Genomic DNA, 21,348 nt, shown 5'->3' with positions numbered 1-21,348 from the left:
GAAAAATATAATAAAATCCACCAAAAATGAAAAAAAAAAAAAATGAGGAAGAGAAAGAGAGAGAAATAACCTTTTGTGTGTGAAAAACCTATGAATAGAATGGAAAGGAAAATTGTAAATTTATAGTAAGAGGAGGAAATAAGAAAAAACAACAAATAAAAGAAGATAAAGGGATAGTGGAAAAATGATATTAAGGTAGATAGTAGTGAGGAGATAAGAAGGTAAAAGAGAGGGGAAAAGTTGGAGAAAATATAATAATAAGTTTGGAAATTAATAAGAAAAAAAATGAATTAAAAATAAGAGAGAAAATGTTGAAAATGGGTTGATGATGTAGCTGTTGATGTGGCTCAACAAGAGCGTAGTAACAGTAAGTGTTATGTTTTAATTTATACACACACACACACACACACACACACACACACACACATATATATATATATATATATATATATATTTATTTATATATATTAAGGATGGCAAGTTTGCCTAACCCTGCTTTGACCCACCCCTCCCCGCTTCGCCCCGTGTGGGTTTTCCCCACCCCGCAAAGGTGGTGGGGCGGGGATGGGGTGAGATTTTAGACCCGCACCACGGGGCGGGGCGGGGTGGGGATGGGTTTACACTTTTTAGACCTACCCCGCCCTGCCCCGCATTAATAAGGGTTAAATTGCAATTTTTTCATACCCTAAAACCCTACTATTTAAACAAAAATATCATCAACTTATTTTATTCTACCTAACGTGGCTCTCTACCTCTTTTTTCTCTCTAGCAAATTTGGAAATAAGGTACCAATTTTAACGTTTTCTTTTGTCTTTATTAGAAACAAATTTATATAGTATTGAATTACTGATTTCATTCATGATTCATACGTCTTTCTCAACTTAGATTTCATCATGAACATAATTTTTTTTTTTTTTTAATGAGGTACGAGTCTGAGACCGAATATTTTTCTGTGTCATTGTGTGTGTGTAGGCATTTGTCTGTTATGAGGTATAGGTTTGAAACTTTGTCCCTTTCTCTATGAAATAGTCACAAAATGGGAGGAATTAACTAATGCACACTACTTAGTAATTTATAACATTTACTAGGTAAAAGAGACGCATCTTGAATGCAGCTTTATTCTTATCTCTTATTGAATGGATGTTTTGAAAAATATTAAACCTATCAAAGAGGAAAAGAAAGTTATAAAGGAGATTTGTTTTACTGTTTTTTAGGCCAATGAATACCCATTTGTGTATGTGCTGTCGGTGCTATGATTTCTAATATAATTGTTTAACGACGTTGGTAAATATAGTTTAATTATTTAACGACGTTGCTTAATTGTTTAACAACATTGCCAAGGAGATTTGTTTTAATTTTTTTCTTTCCCATTATTTTATATTATCTTTGTTGGAGAAATATAGTTTGCCCATTACTAAGGAGTGTGAAAAAATGGTAATAGTTGTAGGGAAAATTAATAAGAAATAAAGTTTTACGGGATGGGGCAGGGCTTCGCAGGGCATTAAGGGGCGGGGATGGGGTAAGAAATTTTCCCCATCATGCGGGGCAGGGCAAGGATGGGGCAAGAAAAATCCATGTGGTGCAGGGGCGAAGAGCCCATCCTTTAGCCCCGCCTACGAATGGCAATGGGTCAGGTTCGAGCCGGGTTTCTTTATATCCGAACCCGACCTGCGGGTCTATACCCGAACTTGACCCGTTTAATAAACAGGTTTTTTGGTTGCACCCAAACCCGCCCCGTAGGAGCCCGCGAGGCCCGTGGGCCCCGACCCAAAATCACTAACAAAGAAATCGGTAAAAACCCAAAACCACAAATCATCACAAAACAACATTTTCCTAGCAATTTTCTTGGCATCCAAATGGATGCCAAGATCTAACAAACCCAGACATTTTGCAAATCCAAAAATAAAACTAGTAAATATGAAAATCCCACCAACAAACTACAAAAAAAAAAAAAAAAAAAAAAAACCAACAAATTTGGCTCACAAAAACAAAACCCAAACCCAAATTTTGCTCACAAAAACACGAAAATAAAAAAACCCCAACCCATCTAGTGGTGGGTCTGTAACTGGTGAGGGGTAGTTCACGGTGGCTGGGCTTGTCAGCGAGGATTTCCTTGGTCGCTTGAGGGAGGCCTTGCGTGGGGCTTGATCGCTTGAGGGAAGGCTTGATCAATGATCGCTTGAGTTGAGATTGAGAGTGAGAGTGGAAACTAGAAACTAAGGTTGAGGCGTGAGAGGCAGAGAGGGGCGGCTGCTAAGTGAGGGTATAATAAGAGAAGAGTGAGACTAAGGGTTAGATATATGGTAATATATATATAGTTAGGTTTTTTGGTAATTTTAGCTAAACTAAGCGGGTCAGGTCGGGTTGGGTTTTTCTCAAAAACCGAACCCGACTCGGACCCGGACCCGCTTCGGGTTTTTTTTTTAAAACCCAAACCCGACCCTATTCTTTATCGGACCGGGCCGGGTACCCTCGGGTCGGGCAAAAATTGCCATCCCTAACCCCGCCCCGCCCCATTGCCATCCCTAATATATATATATATATATTTGCACTTACATCAATGTAAAATTTTTGAATGGGAATAAATAGAAAATAAGGTGATTTTCTAAACTAGTCAAACATTATAATTTTTAACAAGACAATTGAATTTGGACTCCTTTAATTTCTACAATGATTAAGATATGATTACTTAATTCTCTAAAGAAACTCTAACAACACAACAATGAACAATCTCATGCTATTGATATTTGAAATATAAAAGGTAAAATCATAGAAAAATATCAAGCATTTATATATATAATGTTTTAGATTAGGTCTCATATTTATAATTTTGTCAAAATTAAAGTCAATTTGAAGACTCTGTCAATCTCCATCATTCATTTTCATTACTCTGGACAATAACCAAATAGAGAAAAATGGTAGTCATTGAAAAAAGTTCGTGTTTCACCTTGATAACTAGTTCCAATTTTCTAGCATAGAATTTTCATTTTCACTTTCTCACTTTAAGGGGAGCTCTCTCTCTCTCTCTCTCTCTCTCTCTGTGAGGGCCAGCTTCTTGTAATTGTCTAGGTCATCAAGGTTGTGTGAGTATGTGACCACTTTCCTCGAGTTGTGTGATTAACGTCCAACGATTACTAGCAATCGAGAGGATTAGAAATGTGATCGCCAATGTTGGGCACTTTATTGGGTTCATTGACTACAAATGTCGTCAAAAATTGTCAATGACAAGATCATTGACTCTAGGAGTGGTTGCCAACATCAGAGTGAGCTGAAAACCAATTGACAATCACGCTTAAGGTCAGGCAATAGTTGAGATCAACTCGGATATCATGTTGAATTTCAAACTCTCTGCTTATAAAGGTTTCCGATTCCCTAATATTTATTTTATTACTCTTAAATAGTCATTAATAAAAATTTCAAATACCCCTTATTAGTGACAAAATAACAAAATTAGACATTTAGCCTAAACTATGCATTCCAACAAAAATCAAAATTTAAACTTTTCTAGAAGATTTGGACCACAAAAGGTTCCCCCTTCCAATGACTGTCTAAACAATACATAGAAATTGGCTATGATTTTTTTTTTTTTAATAAAAAAACTCAATTGATTTTTTTCATAAAACAAAAAAAAAAAAAAAAAAAACTCAATTTCGTAAGTGTATATAGGCCATGTATATAGAAACATCTCAGGCTTGCATTGACAGAGAAAAAACAAATTAATTGTTGAGTTATTATCATTTGGAGCTAGGCACTTAGCCTTATTAATCAATGCTAAAAGAATGATATAGACCCTGTTGGTTGATTTTAGCAGAATTAAATAAACTTAATCAAATTAACCAATTATGATGTTCTATGAATGACACGGGCAATTTATTTATGAAGTGATCAATGGATGAACTAGAGTTTCGAACACAAATTCCTAGAGCATCTTCATAAAAGATTAAAATATAAGCCTGGAGCATCAAAGAAACTTGTTTTACACTAATATCCATAAGTGAGCACAGGATCATGTTGTGTAGCTATTTTCTTACACACGCTTACATCTATTATTTTACACAAATATTTCCAATTAACGCTAAAATGTACTATTTAAAAATAGATAAAAAAATGTCCACATTAAAACATGAAAATGGATGTGAGAGATTAATTGCCATTTTCTATTTCTATAGGTCTAAAGTGCAACGACAACAACGATTTTCCTAGAATTTTGAACTTGCTCACTTAAAAAAACCCAGTCCAAAGACGGCCATCATTAAGCTTCAAAGACCTGTCTTCTTCAGATAACAAACCTCCACCCCCATTAAAACCTGGAGATGTATCAAGATCTTTCTTCCAATTACAGGGTACTAATGCCTCTTCCTCGAAGTGGTTTCCACCAATACCTTCGTTGCTTTCCTCTGCACTCCTTTGTAGCTGCAAAGAAAACTCAAGGTTCCACAAAACTTCATCCATATATGGCCTGTCAATGCCCTGATCAGCCATGCACTTAATTGCAATCCTAGTAAACTGCTTAAAGCTTTCAAGTGCAATCTTTCCCTTTAGATAAGGATCAATTATCTGATCTAGAATACCTTTCTCATGGCATTGTGCAACCCACTCTGCCAAACTCACTTGCTCATCTGGAAGTGTTGTGTCTAATACTGGCCGAGCACACAAGATCTCAAAAAGAACTACCCCAAAAGAGTAAACATCAGATTTTTCAGTTAGTTGTTGTAGCAGAAAGTACTCCGGATCCAAATATCCAAAACTACCTTTAACAACTGTAGTGACATGTGTCTTATCCAAAGTAGGATACATTTTTGACAACCCAAAATCGGAAACCTTGGCAACCCACTTCTCATCCAAGAGAATGTTAGTTGTCTTAACATCTCGATGGATAATAGTATGCTTGGCACCAGTGTGGAGATAGTGTAAACCACGAGCAGCTCCAATACATATCTCAAGCCTTCGCTTCCAAGACAATGGAGGTTTTTGGGTCTTGTATAGATGTTCACGCAATGTACCATGAGCCATGTATTCATAAACAAGAATCATTTCACAGTTTTCTTCACAATAGCCATTCAAGGAAACAAGGTGGAGATGACGAATTTTTGAAAGCATTTCAATCTCAGTTTGAAACTCATGTACTCCTTGCCCAGAGAGCAGGTTTCCACGTTTGATTGCTACTTTGGTTGCTCCATTGTCAATTTCTCCCTTGTAAACTTTACCAAAACCTCCAAACCCCAGGAGTAGAGCCTCGTCGAAGTTCTTGGTAGCAGCGTTGATCTCAGCAAAAGAGAAGTGACGACAAAGGTTCTTGGTAAATCCTTGTTCAAGATCTTGGTGGCACTTAGAAGGAACTTCCCTTACACTGGAGTTTTTTCCATGTTGGCAACGAGAAGCAGAAATAAGAAAGAAACCAATAACAATGGCTAAGATGATTCCACCACAAGTACCTCCAATGATAATTGCTTTGCGAATCTTTGTTTTATAATCACCTGGTGATGGTATATAACTTGTTGGGCTAAATACAACCGGCTTAGGAGCAGGAATAGGATTGGGCCCTGCAAGATTACCATTTGTACCATTAATTTTGAATATCTCTACTCCATTCAGGATTGCATCGTAATTGACTGGTTGGATCTGTATGTTTGGATGCAGTTCAAGCCACAAATCCTGTCGTGGGCTTCCATTTGGAACAAGAACCAGATAATCCCTGTACACTGGAACCCCAATTTGCTTATCTGCTCCACTTTCTCTACTTGCGATCTCAATAACATCGACCTCTTGCTCAGCAGTTTGATTATAAAGGAAGATATCAAACACTCTTTGATTAACCATGGTCACATTTTCCTGAATCTCACAAAAATGAAGCCTAACTAGGTAAGTGAATCCGGAGTCGACTGAAAAAATCCAAGTCAAGTTGTAATTGAGATTGACTTTAGAACTAGGCCCCATCGATCTAGCAGTGGCATAGACATCAACTGGTGCAACATAAGTAGGCATGCTTGTAGGATATTGGATTGTCATGTTTTCAGCATAATATGAAACCCCGTAGGCAGCCCCATAGAGGTATGGCGTGTCATCCTTCCAAGACCTATCAAGACCTGTATCATTGGGGGGCGGAATATGATTTCCACCCACATTCAACCGATAAACATTCTCAAGTGCGGTGGAGTTATCAATGTAGAAAGGAGTATTCTGACCCACTATCATCAGAGTTCCATCTGTGGAACTATAAATATCAGGCATTGACACAATCTCAATCCCATTCACAAATGCGTACGCCTTTGGAGCTTTGGCAGATGGGACGAAACTTATATCCAATGTCTGACCATCAACGTTGATAGAATACTCCTTAACAAGAAATGCCAAATTCAGTGCTTCTGCGGTTTGTGTAGCACTAAAGTTGTTAAGCAGAGTATATGACCCTACTGTGACAGAGAAAATGCCATCGAATACATTTAAGCCTGCATAGGAAACAGGATAAAAGTAAAGACGGACAAATTTACGACCAGGAACAACGGGAATTTTATAGGTGAAATTTGTGTAAGAAACCCGAGCAGTCATGCAAGGGACTTGAGGGACCGAAGGTTCTTGAGTAGCAGCTTGAGATGTGGTGGATTTCCCACTAGCTGACAGATACTTGGACCCAATATCTGTGGTCCACTTCCGACCATCGGTATCACTGCCATTTGAAGCTCCCCCACAATTTAGGAGGATTTTCTCGGTTGGCACATAATTGTCGGCCAAAGTTACATGAATTGTAAAGGCCAAGTAAAGAATAAAGGGCATAGGTATAGCCATACGACCAAATTTATGTGTGTTCCTCATCGACTCAAAAGGTCCACTTGGTTACAATTTTCTCCTAATTTGGAAAGATCATGAATCAGTAACCAAATCAATAGAGCCAAGAAAACGCATATGACTAAAGAAATTGAGCTCCAAAGCTCGGGGTTTTACAACGATTAACACAGAGAATTGAGCTTTTTAACACCTGAATCAAGACTAGAACAAAGATGTACAAGCATGGAATCTTAGGCTTTTGGATGAAGAATCTAGAATCAAAGACCAAAAATAAGACAATAAGGTTTTGCACCAAAGCCCCTACTAAAGTTTCAGATCCAGTTGCTGAGCTACCGGAGTAGCTAGAAAGGAAGACAGAATACAAACTTAAGCACTAAGATTGAACTGAACAGATTTCAAGGCATTTAAGCTGAAAAGAAAAGACTGATTGGGAGGATGAAAGTTAAACTACTGGACCAGAAGCTGAGACTCCCCGAGTTGAAATGGGATTCTAAGCTTTGGAGTTCAGGGATGGTGAAAATTGCTTGTTTAAAACCTAGAAACTGAAATAAAAGCCGAGCTTGCTTTTCTGTACTCCAAGACTTAGCTTTCTTATATACACCACTTAAAAGTGATGATTAATTTCTTAGATGTTTCGGATGCCGTATGTCTTGGGCTGCAATTATCCAATTATCACTAGCAAGTCGCAACTCGTGGGCCATTCACTTATTCGATCTAAGTGGATATTATCTGTAAAACACGTAACTGGGGTTTTCCTTTGATTCCTTTCTATTCTGTGATCACTTCCTCACTGGATCGATCTTCAACTGCTAGCTCCTGGCAAATGGCAAGTGTGCAAAGTTTCAAACACGTACAGTACCACACTACCACATTCATCATTTTGAGATTTCAAACCTGTCTGGTATTGCGTTGGAATGTGAGGAAAAGAAAGAGCTTGGGGTACATATATAAAAGTCTTGAACAAAATTTGTCACACAATTGACCATAAAATCATTTGTAAAGTGTTTGACTTTTAAAAATTTAGTAATTAAAATACAAATCAGTTTTGGTGGTTTGTGTTTGAAATATTTTACATATTACACCAAACACATAAAAAAATTTTCATTAAAATTTTTTTTTTACAACAAAACAAGTCGAGTGATAAAGTTCTTTAGTGTTACTTTTAATAGAAGTTATTAAAAGTAATGAATTAACGTAAATGTCCATGCTTTTTTTTATTAAAAAAAATGACAAATGCCCTTGTAATCCATCAGCATTGGCATTGGATCTTGCAAAATGGTATATGTGTGGGGGATTTTAACATTAAAGCACAAAACAAGCCCATTATCCGGACTTCTAATTGCAAAATTTTTTACAATAGTGCTATAGTATATTGCTTTATTTAGACTTTACCATTCATGGATTGCAAAACTAAATATCATTATTTTATTCTAACTCTCTCTCCTATTTGTCTTGTCCTCACTTCCTTTTCATTATTTTAATTATTTTTTATGAAGAGGAAGAGAGAGAAAGAGTTGGTAAAAATAATATTTTAATGAATAGATGAGATAATTGAGAAATGAGATATTAGGTGTGTTGTAAAATGGTATGTTATAATAAATAAAACAGCTTTTGAGTTGGTAAAATAAGATTTTTTGTAGATACCGGATGCTAATGCTCTACTTTACAACTAAACCTCTATAGTTAGAACACTACCTCCTACAACAATCCTAATACCTTAATCCAATAGTGAACAATTAAACATCCTTTACTGAAGTTGTAGATGCATGACAATTATAGTGATTATAGTCTAAATAAAATCATATGTTCTACTTTCAGTATTCTATTTAATGTTCCACCAATTCAACTCGTTACATTATATATATATATATATATATATAATATAATATAATTAAAAAAAAAAAAAAAACTAGCACAACATTTTACAATTTGTGAAGTATAAAATAAAATTCTTCTAATCGATAAACAATGTTTGTTCGTCTTAGTCCCAATAGTGAGCAATTGAACACCTTTCTTTCTTGGATGTCATAAATTCATGATCGCCTTTCTAATCCTTCCTTTGAAAAAAAGAGTCCAACATTTTTAAACGACGACCCTGATATGTCTTCCCACCGACATTGAAATCAAAATTGCCTTATTTTTTATGCATCCAAAAAACAAACCATTGATAATGTCTTTCACACTAGAGTCATCCCTCCTTAGTCCTTACCTTGTTTTTTAATAAGTATTTTGGGACTGTCTAAGTCTTGCTACCTTTTTTTTGTGTGATGAGATCTTACATACCCTTAACATGATTTCTTAAAGTCGGCAAGCCTTGGATATAGTAATTATCTAGGAAGTTCTCCATTTCTTAACCCATTATATAGGAACTTCTTCTTTTTTCTGAATAATTAGATGCTTAGTGCAAACAGCTTCCTTCTTTTGATAAGAAAAAAAAAAATGAATTTCCTCATATGTTTTGACCAAATAAAAAGCAAATCCATGATACGTAATTTGTTTCATTCAAAAAAATAAAATAAAAAAGAGAAAAAAAAAAGGATAAAGTTTAGTTACAAAATTAGTTGTAGCCTAAAACTACAACCTTACTTAATATCTTTTTATTGGAGGTGAATTTTGACAAATCTATCATTGGATTACATTTTCTTCTTATATTCTCCATGCTTACAAAATTTTTAGAAAATTAAAGATCAATAGCTATGTCATCAATAAATTGTTTAAATTGTAAGTTTTTGTAGTTTATTTTATTTATTTATTGTAAAATTTTTGTAGTTTAAAATTATGCATAAAATATAACCTTATAAATAATATAGTAAATAATATTTGATTGTCACAAAATTTGACATATGTATTAAGAGCGTAAAGAACATATAATCTAACAGTTAAATTTTCAAAATATTTAGTAATGTTAATGATATTGACTAAAATTGTAGTCTTAGAGTACAACTAATTTTGTAACTAAATTTTGTCGAAAATACAATTTATTGATGCACTTGCATTCACTTTATTTACATGATTTTTTTTAAAAAAAAAAAAAAATTTATTAATAAAGTGCAAATATTAGCCTTTCCATGCATTACAACTCATCGAATTATATCTTGGGTTTATACATGTGTACAACGGGTGTGACATAATTTGGGAATCTTATTAGGGCTAGGTTTGGGAAGCGCGTTTTGAGTTTCCCAGACTTAGCGTTTTTGTTTTTAGTGAGTCTCATGTATTGTTCACGGGACCCGTAAGTATTTTTTTAATAAAAAAAAATAACTTTAAAATTGGGTCCTACAATATTATTCACACATTTAAAAATTATTCTATTACAATATTTTTAGTTTTCAATTTTCAGTAATAAGTGGTATCTAAACAAATCCTAGATGTTTCAGATAGCATGGGGCTTGGGCTGCAAAATATAACCTTGGACTTGGAGTGGCTGATAGCCAATGTTTCAAGCTGTACAGGGAAGACTATTCCACTCATCATCCAGGAAGCAATGCTGGAAGCAGCTATGCTGGCTAGGGAGTTGGACTGTTCCTCAGTGATAGTAACAGAGCTGTACAAGTTACTAACAGAAAACGGACTCCAACCTGGCAGGAGAGGAGTCCATTAGCTGATTGGTCTCATTTAGAGCTTAACAACATCAACTGTCACTCCTTGCTGTCTGTAACTAGTCATGTTAGTAGCCTAGCCAAGCTGGCAACTAGAATGCCTACACATTGCTGTCTGATCAATCCAGCTTCTTGTAACTCACTCTTTTGTATCTTGTTTGTTTTCTGGTATGGTATCAAAAAAAAAAAAAAAAACCATGCCAATATATAAACACAAATAAACTAGTGTAAAAACTCTACAGCTAAAGCTCTATAGTTAGAATACTACTTCTTACAACAAACCTAATACCTTATACCTTAATCCAATAGGAACAATGAACATCCTTTACCGAAAGTTGCAGATAGTTTTTACTTTTTATATATATACAAAGTAATTAAATTTAAAATATACTAAAATATATTGGTTGAGAATAAAGTAAAAAAATGTGAGTGGGACAAATTATTATTTTTATTCATTGTAGTTTTAGTTGTGAACAATTCAACACCCATTTCTTTCCTAGCTGTCATAATTGTCCAATCATTCCCATAAAACAAAAAACAAAATTTTCCAATCCTTCCAAAGTCCAAACGCCTCTCTTACGTCTTTCCACCGCATTGAAATCAAGCTAGCATGTGGTTGGACTCTGAACCCATTCATAATGGCTTTCACACTTGACTAGAGTCATCCCTCCTTGTCCATTTGTATCAAGTCTTTCTGTGGTCTTTCTGGACCACAGGCAAGGCTTTGTTTCAAGTCGGCAAGCCTTGTATCATATCACATCATGATTATCTAGCTAATTTTCCATTTATTAACCCATTAGGATCTTAATACAAACAGCTTCCTCCTTTTTTGTGAGGGGGAGAAGAACTCATGTTTTGACCAATATAAAAGGCAAATCCATAATGTGTAATTTGTTTCATAAAAAAGGGGAAAAAAAAAAACACTTAAATTGTGTACTTGACTTTAATTAGTTCACTACTTCACTTTACATTCTTAAATTATTTTTAATTTAATAGGTACCCTTAAAGCATTTGTTAATAAATTATTTTAGAAAATTTTCAAAACCAATTTTATGGAAAATATAAAAAGCTATCCGAAAAATCAGTTTTTTTTTTTTTTTTTTTTCATTTCCTATGCAAACTTTTTAAAATAATTCATAAACTAATATCTTTAGGATTAGATTAATGGGTACCTTTAGAACATTTGTTAATTAATCATTTTAAGAAAGTTTTGATATCAATTTTATGAATTTTTTTTTTTAAATTTCATTACCTATAAAAAAAATTTAAAAATAATTCTTAAACTAATGTCTTTAAAGAATACGTTAAATTTCCCCTTTTTAATGTTTTACTATAATAAAGTTGAAAATAATAACCTTTCCATTATTATTAATGAAATTAGAATTATAAACGTGGGCCTTAAACTAGCAAAAGTGAAAGAGTGGATTGAATAACTATAATTGCTACCTTTGGGCTCACTAAGAAAATGACTAAATATTAACCAATTGGGCCTAACATCATCTATGCAGCCTGTAAAGTTGTTGTTTACAGCTAATTTGTATTTGCTTTAATTTCGTGTCAAATTTGATTGTATTTTGTTCAATCATATGTACCCTATATTTTATGTGGGATTTCATTGTATGGGTTGTGTGTGAGAGAGTATGTGAAGACTAAAACGCCTATTGAAGAAAGTGTGGATTTTGCAGGTATTTCACGAGAAGCCTTCTTGCAAAGTGAGCCACGTGCAAAGCACGTGACTGGAATGCGAAGAGTCATAAGAACTAGTTTTCGCGAGTATTTCGCGAGTAAGGCCTTCCCGCGAGATACCCGCGAAACATTTTGTTTTACTATTTTGGCATATCTGCTACACCATGTCTTCACCTACACTATATATACCCTCATTACCCACATATTGAGAGGACTGCTTTCAGAGAGAAAACCCTAGACACAACCCTTGAGAGTTAGAGATTGTCATACCCACAATCCTTTACACAATCATTTGTGGTTTTCCTCAACTCCTACCTCTCCATATCCAAATCCTTGAGAGGCTGATAGTCCAAACACTTACCACATTCATTCTGAGTGTAAAGTGAGGTTTTGGTGCTGCTGGGAAGCATTGGAAGAAGTCATTTGTTTGGTGGATGCAATTGGGCTGAATTGCGTGATCCAGAGAGTTAGAGAAGACAAAGCTTCGTCAAGTTAGTTGGTAGCAAGAGCTTGGAGGGCTCAAGTACATGAGGTAGACTAGGCTTGGAGGGTCTTTTGTTATTCATGTACTCCAACTTATTCTCAAGTGGATCGATTTACCACTTGGAGGGTGGCGGAGAGGTTTTTCGCTGGGTTTTTCGATTTCTTCTTCGATAACACATCGCGGTGTAATATTGTGTTTGCATCATTCTTCCCTACTCTTTTAGCTTTCATTTTATTGTTGATATTTGATGAATATGACTTAGAGTAGTTTTATTGTTTGTTTGCTTGCTTGCGTTTACTCTATTCCACACTTAGTTTAAGTTAGAGTAAAATCAATCATGCCGTAATTTTTAATTTTAGGGTCTAAACAGCTCTTGTGTTTTCACACATATTCGAGTTTTCACAGCCAAACCTTGAAAGAAACAAACGCCGCCGTTTTTGAGCATTAATGGCAGCTTATCCCTCATCTCAGTTTCGATAAATCAAACTACATAGAGACAATGTCACAGTAGACACATCCGACAAAACTTGACCATGACAACCAGACAAGACAAGAAAGATAGAACAAAATGACTTGTCGTTGTTGATCAACCGCCCAAGACTTACCGTTTATGCAAGTTTTACCTCAAACACACCAAATTGTTAACCAACTTTACCATATCAAATTTCAAACCCCAGAGAGTCTAAGACAACTAGAGGCCAATACAGAAGCTCTGAAATTACAATCAATCAAAACCCACATGGAATTGAAGGATAATATCTCAGATGTAAGCTTCTATTTCTTGATTTCTAGATATTATTAATTTATCATTTCTCATATCCTTTGAGTTACTTATGAACCCAGAAGTACTTTCAGCTTCAGCTACTTCTGGGTGGTAATAGATTACTACTACTGCTTAAAGTTATTGTCTTGTGCTAATCCTTTATTTCAGCAAAGATATATGCTCATCTTGATGTGACCATGAATTCATACATATTAGAATACTGTATAAATACAGTTGATAATGTGGACCGTGTTTTCATAGTATGTAAATAGATAATGTGGACCATGAAATCATACATATTAGAATATCGTATAAATATAGTTGGTTTCGTAGTATCACAGGGCTACCGTATTTTCCCTAAATAAGCCGTGCCAAATATTAAAAAGTTTAAAATTGTTCATTTAATTTTATTTTAAACACAAACCGACACTACAAGAAAAGAGTCTACTAGCGAGGACCATATGCCCTCGCAAAAATTCAAATATCGTCGCAAAAGGTTATTAGCGAGGGCATATGGCCCTCGAAGGCCGTCGTATTTAAACTTCTCACTAAAAGAAATTTTGCGACCATACCTTCGCAAATAAATAATTTACGAGGGCAATCTACTGTCACTATTGAACAAATTCGCCCTCACAAATATATTACCAAACGACGAGAAAAATCGACGACTTATTTTTAGCGAGGGGAAACAGTCATCGTTAACAACTATTTGTGAGGGCCCTTATACCCTCGCAATTAGTTATTTGCGAATTCCAAATTGACGACATACTTTTTAGTGACAAATAATGACGTCGCTAAAATTTATTTGTGATGGCTTTTAACCCCTCGTAACTTATTTTTAACGAGGGGAGGCAGCTGTCGTTAATAACTATTTGTGAGGACATTTATACCCTCGCAATAATAGCATCGCTAAAATTTATTTGTGAAAGCTTTTAACCCCTCGGAACTTATTTTTAACGAGGGAATGTAGTCGTCGTTAATAACTACTTGTGAGAACATTTATACCCTCACAATAATGACATCACTAAAATTTATTTGTGAGGATTTTTAATCCCTCGTAACTTATTTTTAGCGAGGAAAAGCAGTCGTCATTAATAAATATTTGTAAGGATAGTTATACCCTCGCAACTTATTTTTAGCGAGAAAAAGCTTTTAGTGAGAAAAAACCGTTGTAGTTACTAACTATTTGTGAGGACATTTATACCCTCACAATATTATCGCTAAAATTTATTTGTGAGTTTTAACCCCTCGCAACTTATTTTTAGCGATAGGTTAGGGATGTCACTATTTTATTTATTGCGAGAGACTTTGTCATCACTATAAAATTATTTATGACCAAATTTTTACGTCATCGATAGTAATATTTTATATAATTTTTGAAATATTTTATTATTTATTTTTATTTTATTTTATATCATTTTGGTTTAATTTATTTTATATCATTTTTGTTTAACTACCATGTTACAATAAATTGATCCATTGAAAGATAAAAATTTATTTCGAACTTTAAAATATAAAAAATACAAAGAAATCCTAAAATTCAACTTTGTTTTAAGCTTAAACAACTATTCTATGACAAGATCTATATTAGTCTTCCTCTGAGTCACTCTCCAAGTTGTTTTCAACCTCTATGTCATTGTTTGAGTTGTCCTCTTCATCTCCGCTAGTACCATCCTAAAAAATAAATAAATAAAACATTAAACATGAGTTAAAATGAAACAATTGAAATGAATTCTAGTATCCCAAACCGCTCAAAGTAACTTTTTTTTTTTTTTTTGAATTTAACAATAACAATAACTTAATTTGATTACTTAAACTACTATCAAAATTAAATATAAATTAAAATAATATAACAATTATGAAAAATGTAAACCACAAAACACATGATATACAAAATTAGATACAAAACCTATACACAGTTGTCAAAACTCAAAACAATAGATAATGTCATAATAGTCCTATTATCATTTATCAAAACTAAATATAAAATAATAAAATATTATAATAGATGCAAGCGGTAAACCACATCAAACCAATAGAAAGTTGTAGAAGATCAAAGAGGCAAAAGCATAAGTTTGAAATTGTACCGTGGTAGCTGGATCTATGTCAGATTGTTGTAGTATGCCCATCGACTGCAACTTTTGAGCAAACTTCTCCTCAAGCTTCGCCACAACTTTTGCAAGTTTGGAATCCATTTCCTCTCTAAGACGAGCCTCCGAATCTTCTTTTTCTTTTGTAAAATCCTCTCTGCAACGTTTGCTACATCCTTTACCCGATGAAGTTGAGCCGTACACATCCTTAGCCTTAATACCTATTCCCATGCCAAGAACACGACCATGACTTGGTTCACCAACCACTTCACGAAAGATCTGATAATCATTTGTCTTAGTCCCTTCAGAAACAGCTTTGGCCTTTATGGCATCCATTTTTTCCTACACATAAATAAAAACCACGTGGATAATCAAAACAACAAAAAAACTAAAGTTGATAACAAAATTAAAACTTTGGTATAAGTTGCATACATATAATGTCTTAGCATGATCAGTTGCCCATTCTTTGCCATCCTTCTTTGTGTGAAATTTCTTAAAGCAATCAATGGGGCTAGGCTCAGAGCCCGTCTCAAGATACTGCAATATTTAAAAGAATAAAAAAACATTGGTAAAGTTATTAAACTATGTAAATACACAATAAAATGTAAAACTATTTGATGATAGTATAATATACCATTTCATATCTGTACTTGGCCATTGGTACAGAACCTGTAGTGGAGAAAATTTTAGACTTATTTCTGTTACCCTTATTTTTCAAACTTTTCTCCTACATGCATAATTCATACAATAAAACATTAGTTTCTATGAAAATATTAACAAATAATGGTTAGAAAGAGAGTGATAGAATTTATGCTTGTATTTCATTTATACTCACCCCCCAATCTCCCGTCATCCATTTATCCACCATCTCTTTCCAAAAAGGTGTAGGAATGAAGGACGGACCATTCTTGTAACGATCTTCTTTCGCTTCGTACTTCTGAAAAATAGGATTTCTAATGCGAAACATCCAATCAGAATAGCGGTGTTTCACTGATTCTATAAATGCCTTCTTGACTTCCTCATCAGGCTGCTTATGCTTAAAGCGTTGAGCTCTGTATCGAGCATATAAAGTCTCTAGCTCAGAATTTGGGTATTCTGTAAAAGTTGTCCAAGCTCCTTTAAATTTTTGGTGAAAAAGAATGGTAATCTCTCGAGTGGCTTTTGGTGTAATAATTCTGAAAATAGAAATCAAACATGTTAACAATATCATATAACTATAATACCATAATTAATTTCAATAAACCAACATAGCAATAAGTCACTCACTTGCCATCATAAATCTCAACCTCTATTTCACCATCTCCAGCATTGATGCCTTTAGCCTTTCCTCGACCCCTCTTTTTTGATCCAACATTAGTACCTATTGATAGAACAAATAATAATAAAAATTTGATAAAGAACATATACTTATTGACATAATTATCTAGAATTATGTCAATTGTTTAAGTAAATGCGATAAAAAAAAAAGGTATATAATGTAATACTACCTATTAAAAGGGAATTGGAGGCCTGATGTGCTCCTTCATCAGTTTGAGGGTCAGATGATGGACGTAGAGTTTGTGAGAGCTCCTGCTCAGAAACTTCATTATGATCAAAGGAAGGCCTAGTTGACTGAGTTTCTTGTAGTTGAGAGTCTTGAGACTCACTAATGCCTTTACCTTTCCTCTTACCTTTCCTTGCCATGCCTACCTACTATTAGAAAAACTAACACTTGTAAACAACACAATGAAAGTAGAATATAAATTTGTTAATGCGGCCACAAAAAATAAAGAACACTAGCAATTATGAATATTAATGTGAAATTACACATGAAACACAACTCTACCTAACCCACAAAGCTTTTACTTCAATGACATTATTGTGAAAAAAAAAAACATAACTCAATTTTTTCAAAACTAAATACATGCTTATCATCCTATCACATTGATAAATTGAAACAGAAAGAAATTCATTATATTACAATACAAAAAGATATCACAGGATTCAAAAAATTGTATACCTATAAAATAAACCAAACGAACTATTCTATCACATTAATTCTTAAGATTAATGCTGTAAAGCTAGTCATCCTTGTAACATTAGTTTATTCAAAGTTAAAGTAGGTCTTATTTATATAGATAGTAAAACATTAATCTAGATGTATACCTTTGATTGATGGATCACCAAAAGCTGTAATAGATTGAGCAAATCTGCTAATAGAAAACAGAAATATGAAATTAGGAACAGAGAAGGAGATATATAAATTAGACGCACAAAGAATAAAACTAGAGGGGATAAATCAATACCTAGTACCCTTGTACTTGGTTTCGTTCTCGAGCCTCTCTGTGATGAACTAAAGGTGTAGAAAAAACAAGAAATATATAGCAGGTTTTGTGCGGGAAATTTTAGCAGAAAGTAGCGGCAAAAGAGTGAAAAAATTATGGGAAATAGCGGCAAAGAGTGAAAAAATTATGGGAAGAGAAAAATAAAAAATAAATAAAACTCAATAGGAAATATTTTAGGAAACATCTGAAAGTTTATTCAAAAATCCTATAACCATATACAAAACCCATTAAAAATAAAATATAAACCATAAATTAGATATTGAGAAAAATAATAATAAGAGCATCTCCAGTACAAACAATTAAGTACAAAGTCATTTTTGGGAGAGCAGACCCCAAAAATCAGCTCCTTTCCTTTTTCTTCACTCTTTCCCTTCTCAACCGAGTTCATTTCTCTCTCCCAAGTGTAATGGTAACACAATCTAAAATTTAAAAAAAAAAATTAATTAATTAGAACAACAACAACAGATCAAGCACATGGAAAAAGACATATTTAATTAGAACAACAAATCTAAAACCGATCTAAGTTGGCTAATCTTCAAGAGGCAGCAGAAAAGAGGCGGTAGTGATCGAGCGGCGGTGAAGAGGCAGCAGTGGACGGACTATTTCTCCTCTCCTCCGTGTCTGCCTATAATGAAACCAAGAAGGAAGGGGTTAGGGTTTCATATTATAAATCTTTGGGTTTACCTGATTTTAACTTTGGATTTCCATAACAAATGAAAGTATGAAACCAACGACACTAACAAAAAAGTAAGATCAGAGAAACAGAGTAGTACTGACACCGGCGGTAGCTACGGAGAGAGGAGTGGACAGCGGCAGCAGCAGCTAGGCATTGGAGGCGAAGAGGGGAGTGAGCTATGGCATTGGAGGCGGCTAGGGTTTGGATTTGGAGCATCGGTTTGAGGATTGAGACTGAGAGTTTGAGAGAGGCAAGTAGAGAACTGAGACGGAGTCCCATGACCACGGACAGGAGCATTCAATCTGAACTCTGAGACTGAGTCCGAAGTGAAAAGTGAAGAGAGTCAAGAGAGTGAAGAGAGCCATTTGAGATAATGGAGAATTGTCACCGTTAGATTGGGTTGATATTTTGAAGTTACAAATTTATTACCGTTGATTCAATTTTGTGTTATTATATTTATGCCACACGTGACACAGCCCACACACTGAAATCAGTCTTCAGTGCTCAGTTTTTACTCTCCTATAAACCGTTGATTTGAATATTAAGTTAAGTTAACGGTTGAAATGGATATTGGGAATTTGTGTGAGAAAAAGTAAGCTGCTGGCATGTCAATTACTGTACATGACATTTGTATCCCAGAGCAGATATGACAAGCAAGAAAAAGCTACGAGCTTAAGCTCCTTCACTCTCTGTGTGGGTGTGTGTGGGGTTTGGTATTAAATGTGATACACGGAGAAAACAAAGATACTTATTTTTACCGTGTAATCTTAAATCTGAACTATAATAAGTTATTACTATAATTTTTTTTTAAGTAATAATAATAACTATACACATTAATTTATAATTTTTTATAATAATGATTGTCATGATTAGAGTACCATTATTTATACCTAGATTCACTACGGACTATTACACCAATTACATGTATTTACTCAAAAAGAAAAACTATTTAGCATTACTCGTAGATATAACTTTTTTTTTAATAATAACGATTCCAATTTTTTATTTGGTAAAAATAAATCAAAAAAAGTTAAAAGAAGAAGACAAAATTTAAATATATAATATGATGAGATTTAATTAAACCAGTCAGTTATGCCATTCTAAAAAATTACAGCTCCCATAAAAATAATAATAATAATAATAATAATTACAGCTGAAATGGGAAAAATTAAATCTGAATTACTTAGTTTTTTATTGACCTTTTAGGGTCGGTGACTACCAAAACACACTAATAGATCCACATAAAATGAAATGAAAAGCACAAACCTTTTTTCCTTCTTCCTCATCTGCATTTTCCTTCTTCCTCTTTTCCGTTTTGCTCCTTCTTTCTTCTTCTATCACCAGACGCCAGTCCCTAGTATACCCAAAACCGATAGCCAAGTTTTTTTTTTCTTTTTCAATTAGTGTCTATCACTCTGGCATTGGCTGGAAGGCACTGCCCTTTCTCCATGTGAAGAGTTCGACACGTGGCTACCACTTTACCTTTCATTTGGTTTGTAAATTTTTTTAAACTTATTTGATATTTTTTTTGAGAGGTAAACTTATTTGATTTGATTGCTTCTGCATACGGTAAAATCCCACCGATTCCCACAAATTTACTTACTATATTTATACTGTCAATGTAAATGTTACTGTAGATTAAAAAAAATGCACAAAACACATGGCATATATTTATAAAAAGTGTACACAATTTTATATATATTTACATGAAATGAAAGTGAACAATGTTGTAAATATTTATTTAATTTATAATGCAAAATCTTGCTTTGATAATATATTATAAATAAATAATTTTCTTTTTTCTTTTTATTATTATTATTTTGTTTAACTATTGATAATATAGCGTTATTTTTTCAAATACTATAATGAAAGTTGTTATATGAAAAATACATTTGAAAGATGATCTTTATATTTATTTGGTTTATTTTAGTTAAATTTTCTATTTATATTTGTAAGGACTCAATTTGTAACGACCCCAAAATGGTATTGGGTTCGCACGTTTGAGGCCCAAACAATATAATTTGTAGAGCGTGGGCTTGAAAGGCTAGGTCTTGGTCACCGGACGGTGGTTAGTCATGGTACTTATACAAAAATGAACCATGTTCGCTCGAGAAGTCTTTCTCCTCAACATGGCTTGGGAGGCTCTGGTTCTTGGCCTTTTTTCCCAGCCCCTTTTTCTGGATTGCTTACTTCTCTTTTTATATTAGCATTTACTCTTCCTCCAACGTCCACATGTAGGTTCAACTTTCCAGGGCTGATATTTGTCCCATCAGCCAATACCCAAAGTGGTTGGGGGTGGTTGAAAAAGCTGAAAAATATTGCTCTGTCTAACGCATAGTATTTAATTGCAGTAATGACAATATTTCCTTTGTCTTTTGTCGCCATATTGTCCAAGGGTCCTTTCGCCATCAACGTGGATCTGTTCGGTTTTTCCCAAAACTGTTCCTATACCATTCTTACTCTTTCTTTTAAAAGTGTCTTGGGGATGCTGAGGACAGAATCATCCTCGGCTATGTCTCAAGACTATTTGGGCTTTCATCGTATGTCCTCGGCAATTCCTCTCCTCGGCTCGGGCCTTGGGCCCTAATGTAAAGTGGGCCGGGGAGACTCTGGTTCTTGGCCTTTTTTCCCAGCCCCTTTTTCTGGATTGCTAACTTCTCTTTTTATATTAGCCTTTACTCTTCCTCCAACGTCCACGTGTAGGTTCAACTTTCCAGGGCTGATACTTGTCCCATCAGCCAATACCCAAAGTGGTTAGGGGTGATTGAAAAAACTGAAAAGCATTGCTCTGTCTAACGTATAGTATTTAATTGCAGTAATGACAATCTTTCCTTTGTCTTTTGTCGCCATATTGTCCAAGGGTCCTTTCTCCACCAACGTGGATGTGTTCGGTTTTTCCAAAAACTGTTCCTATACCATTCTTACTCTTTCTTTTAGGAG

At 34.4% G+C, this 21,348-nt stretch overlaps 2 protein-coding genes across 11 annotated transcripts in view; both read right to left on the bottom strand.

The window, feature by feature from the left end:
* Positions 1-21,348, bottom strand: part of LOC126692574 (receptor-like protein kinase FERONIA) — a 128,567-nt gene that overhangs the window by 47,924 nt on the left and 59,295 nt on the right. For both annotated transcript variants that reach the window (XM_050388223.1, XM_050388224.1), the window contains exon 2: positions 5,293-5,477. In XM_050388223.1, the coding sequence (XP_050244180.1) occupies positions 5,293-5,477 (185 nt within the window). The remainder of the gene's footprint in view (positions 1-5,292; positions 5,478-21,348) is intronic.
* Positions 14,790-18,924, bottom strand: LOC126692577 (uncharacterized). 9 transcript variants are annotated; one of them, XM_050388228.1, is made up of 11 exons: positions 18,506-18,917; positions 18,248-18,357; positions 17,694-18,151; positions 17,554-17,597; positions 16,896-17,100; positions 16,675-16,768; positions 16,244-16,583; positions 16,043-16,135; positions 15,841-15,945; positions 15,406-15,750; positions 14,790-14,992 (listed from the first exon to the last, which is right to left on the bottom strand). In XM_050388228.1, exons 5-11 carry the CDS (start codon positions 17,089-17,091, stop codon positions 14,906-14,908), a joined length of 1,260 nt encoding a protein of 419 aa, XP_050244185.1. In that variant the 5' UTR covers positions 17,092-17,100; positions 17,554-17,597; positions 17,694-18,151; positions 18,248-18,357; positions 18,506-18,917; the 3' UTR covers positions 14,790-14,905. The 9 variants fall into 9 exon arrangements, with proteins under 9 accessions (XP_050244185.1, XP_050244184.1, XP_050244191.1 ...); XM_050388227.1 differs by having other exon boundaries at positions 18,510-18,917; XM_050388234.1 differs by having other exon boundaries at positions 16,896-17,097; positions 17,554-17,600; positions 17,694-18,357; positions 18,510-18,924.

Source organism: Quercus robur, chromosome 7 (genome assembly GCF_932294415.1).
Source record: "Quercus robur chromosome 7, dhQueRobu3.1, whole genome shotgun sequence".
Classification (NCBI taxonomy): Eukaryota; Viridiplantae; Streptophyta; class Magnoliopsida; order Fagales; family Fagaceae; genus Quercus; species Quercus robur.
The sequence above is the reverse complement of the archived record's forward strand: the minus strand, read 5'-3'. Positions and strand labels throughout refer to the sequence as shown.

What these genes read in the sequence shown, in the direction of transcription:
- LOC126692577 (XM_050388234.1), bottom strand. Translation starts at nt 17,091, where the DNA reads ATGGCAAGGAAAGGTAAGAGGAAAGGTAAAGGCATTAGTGAGTCTCAA. An exon ending in CTCCAATTCCCTTTTAATAG is followed by an intron (nt 16,769 to 16,895) that starts GTAGTATTACAT and finishes TTCTATCAATAG; the next exon opens with GTACTAATGTTGGATCAAAA. An exon ending in GGATGACGGGAGATTGGGGG is followed by an intron (nt 16,136 to 16,243) that starts GTGAGTATAAAT and finishes TTATGCATGTAG; the next exon opens with GAGAAAAGTTTGAAAAATAA.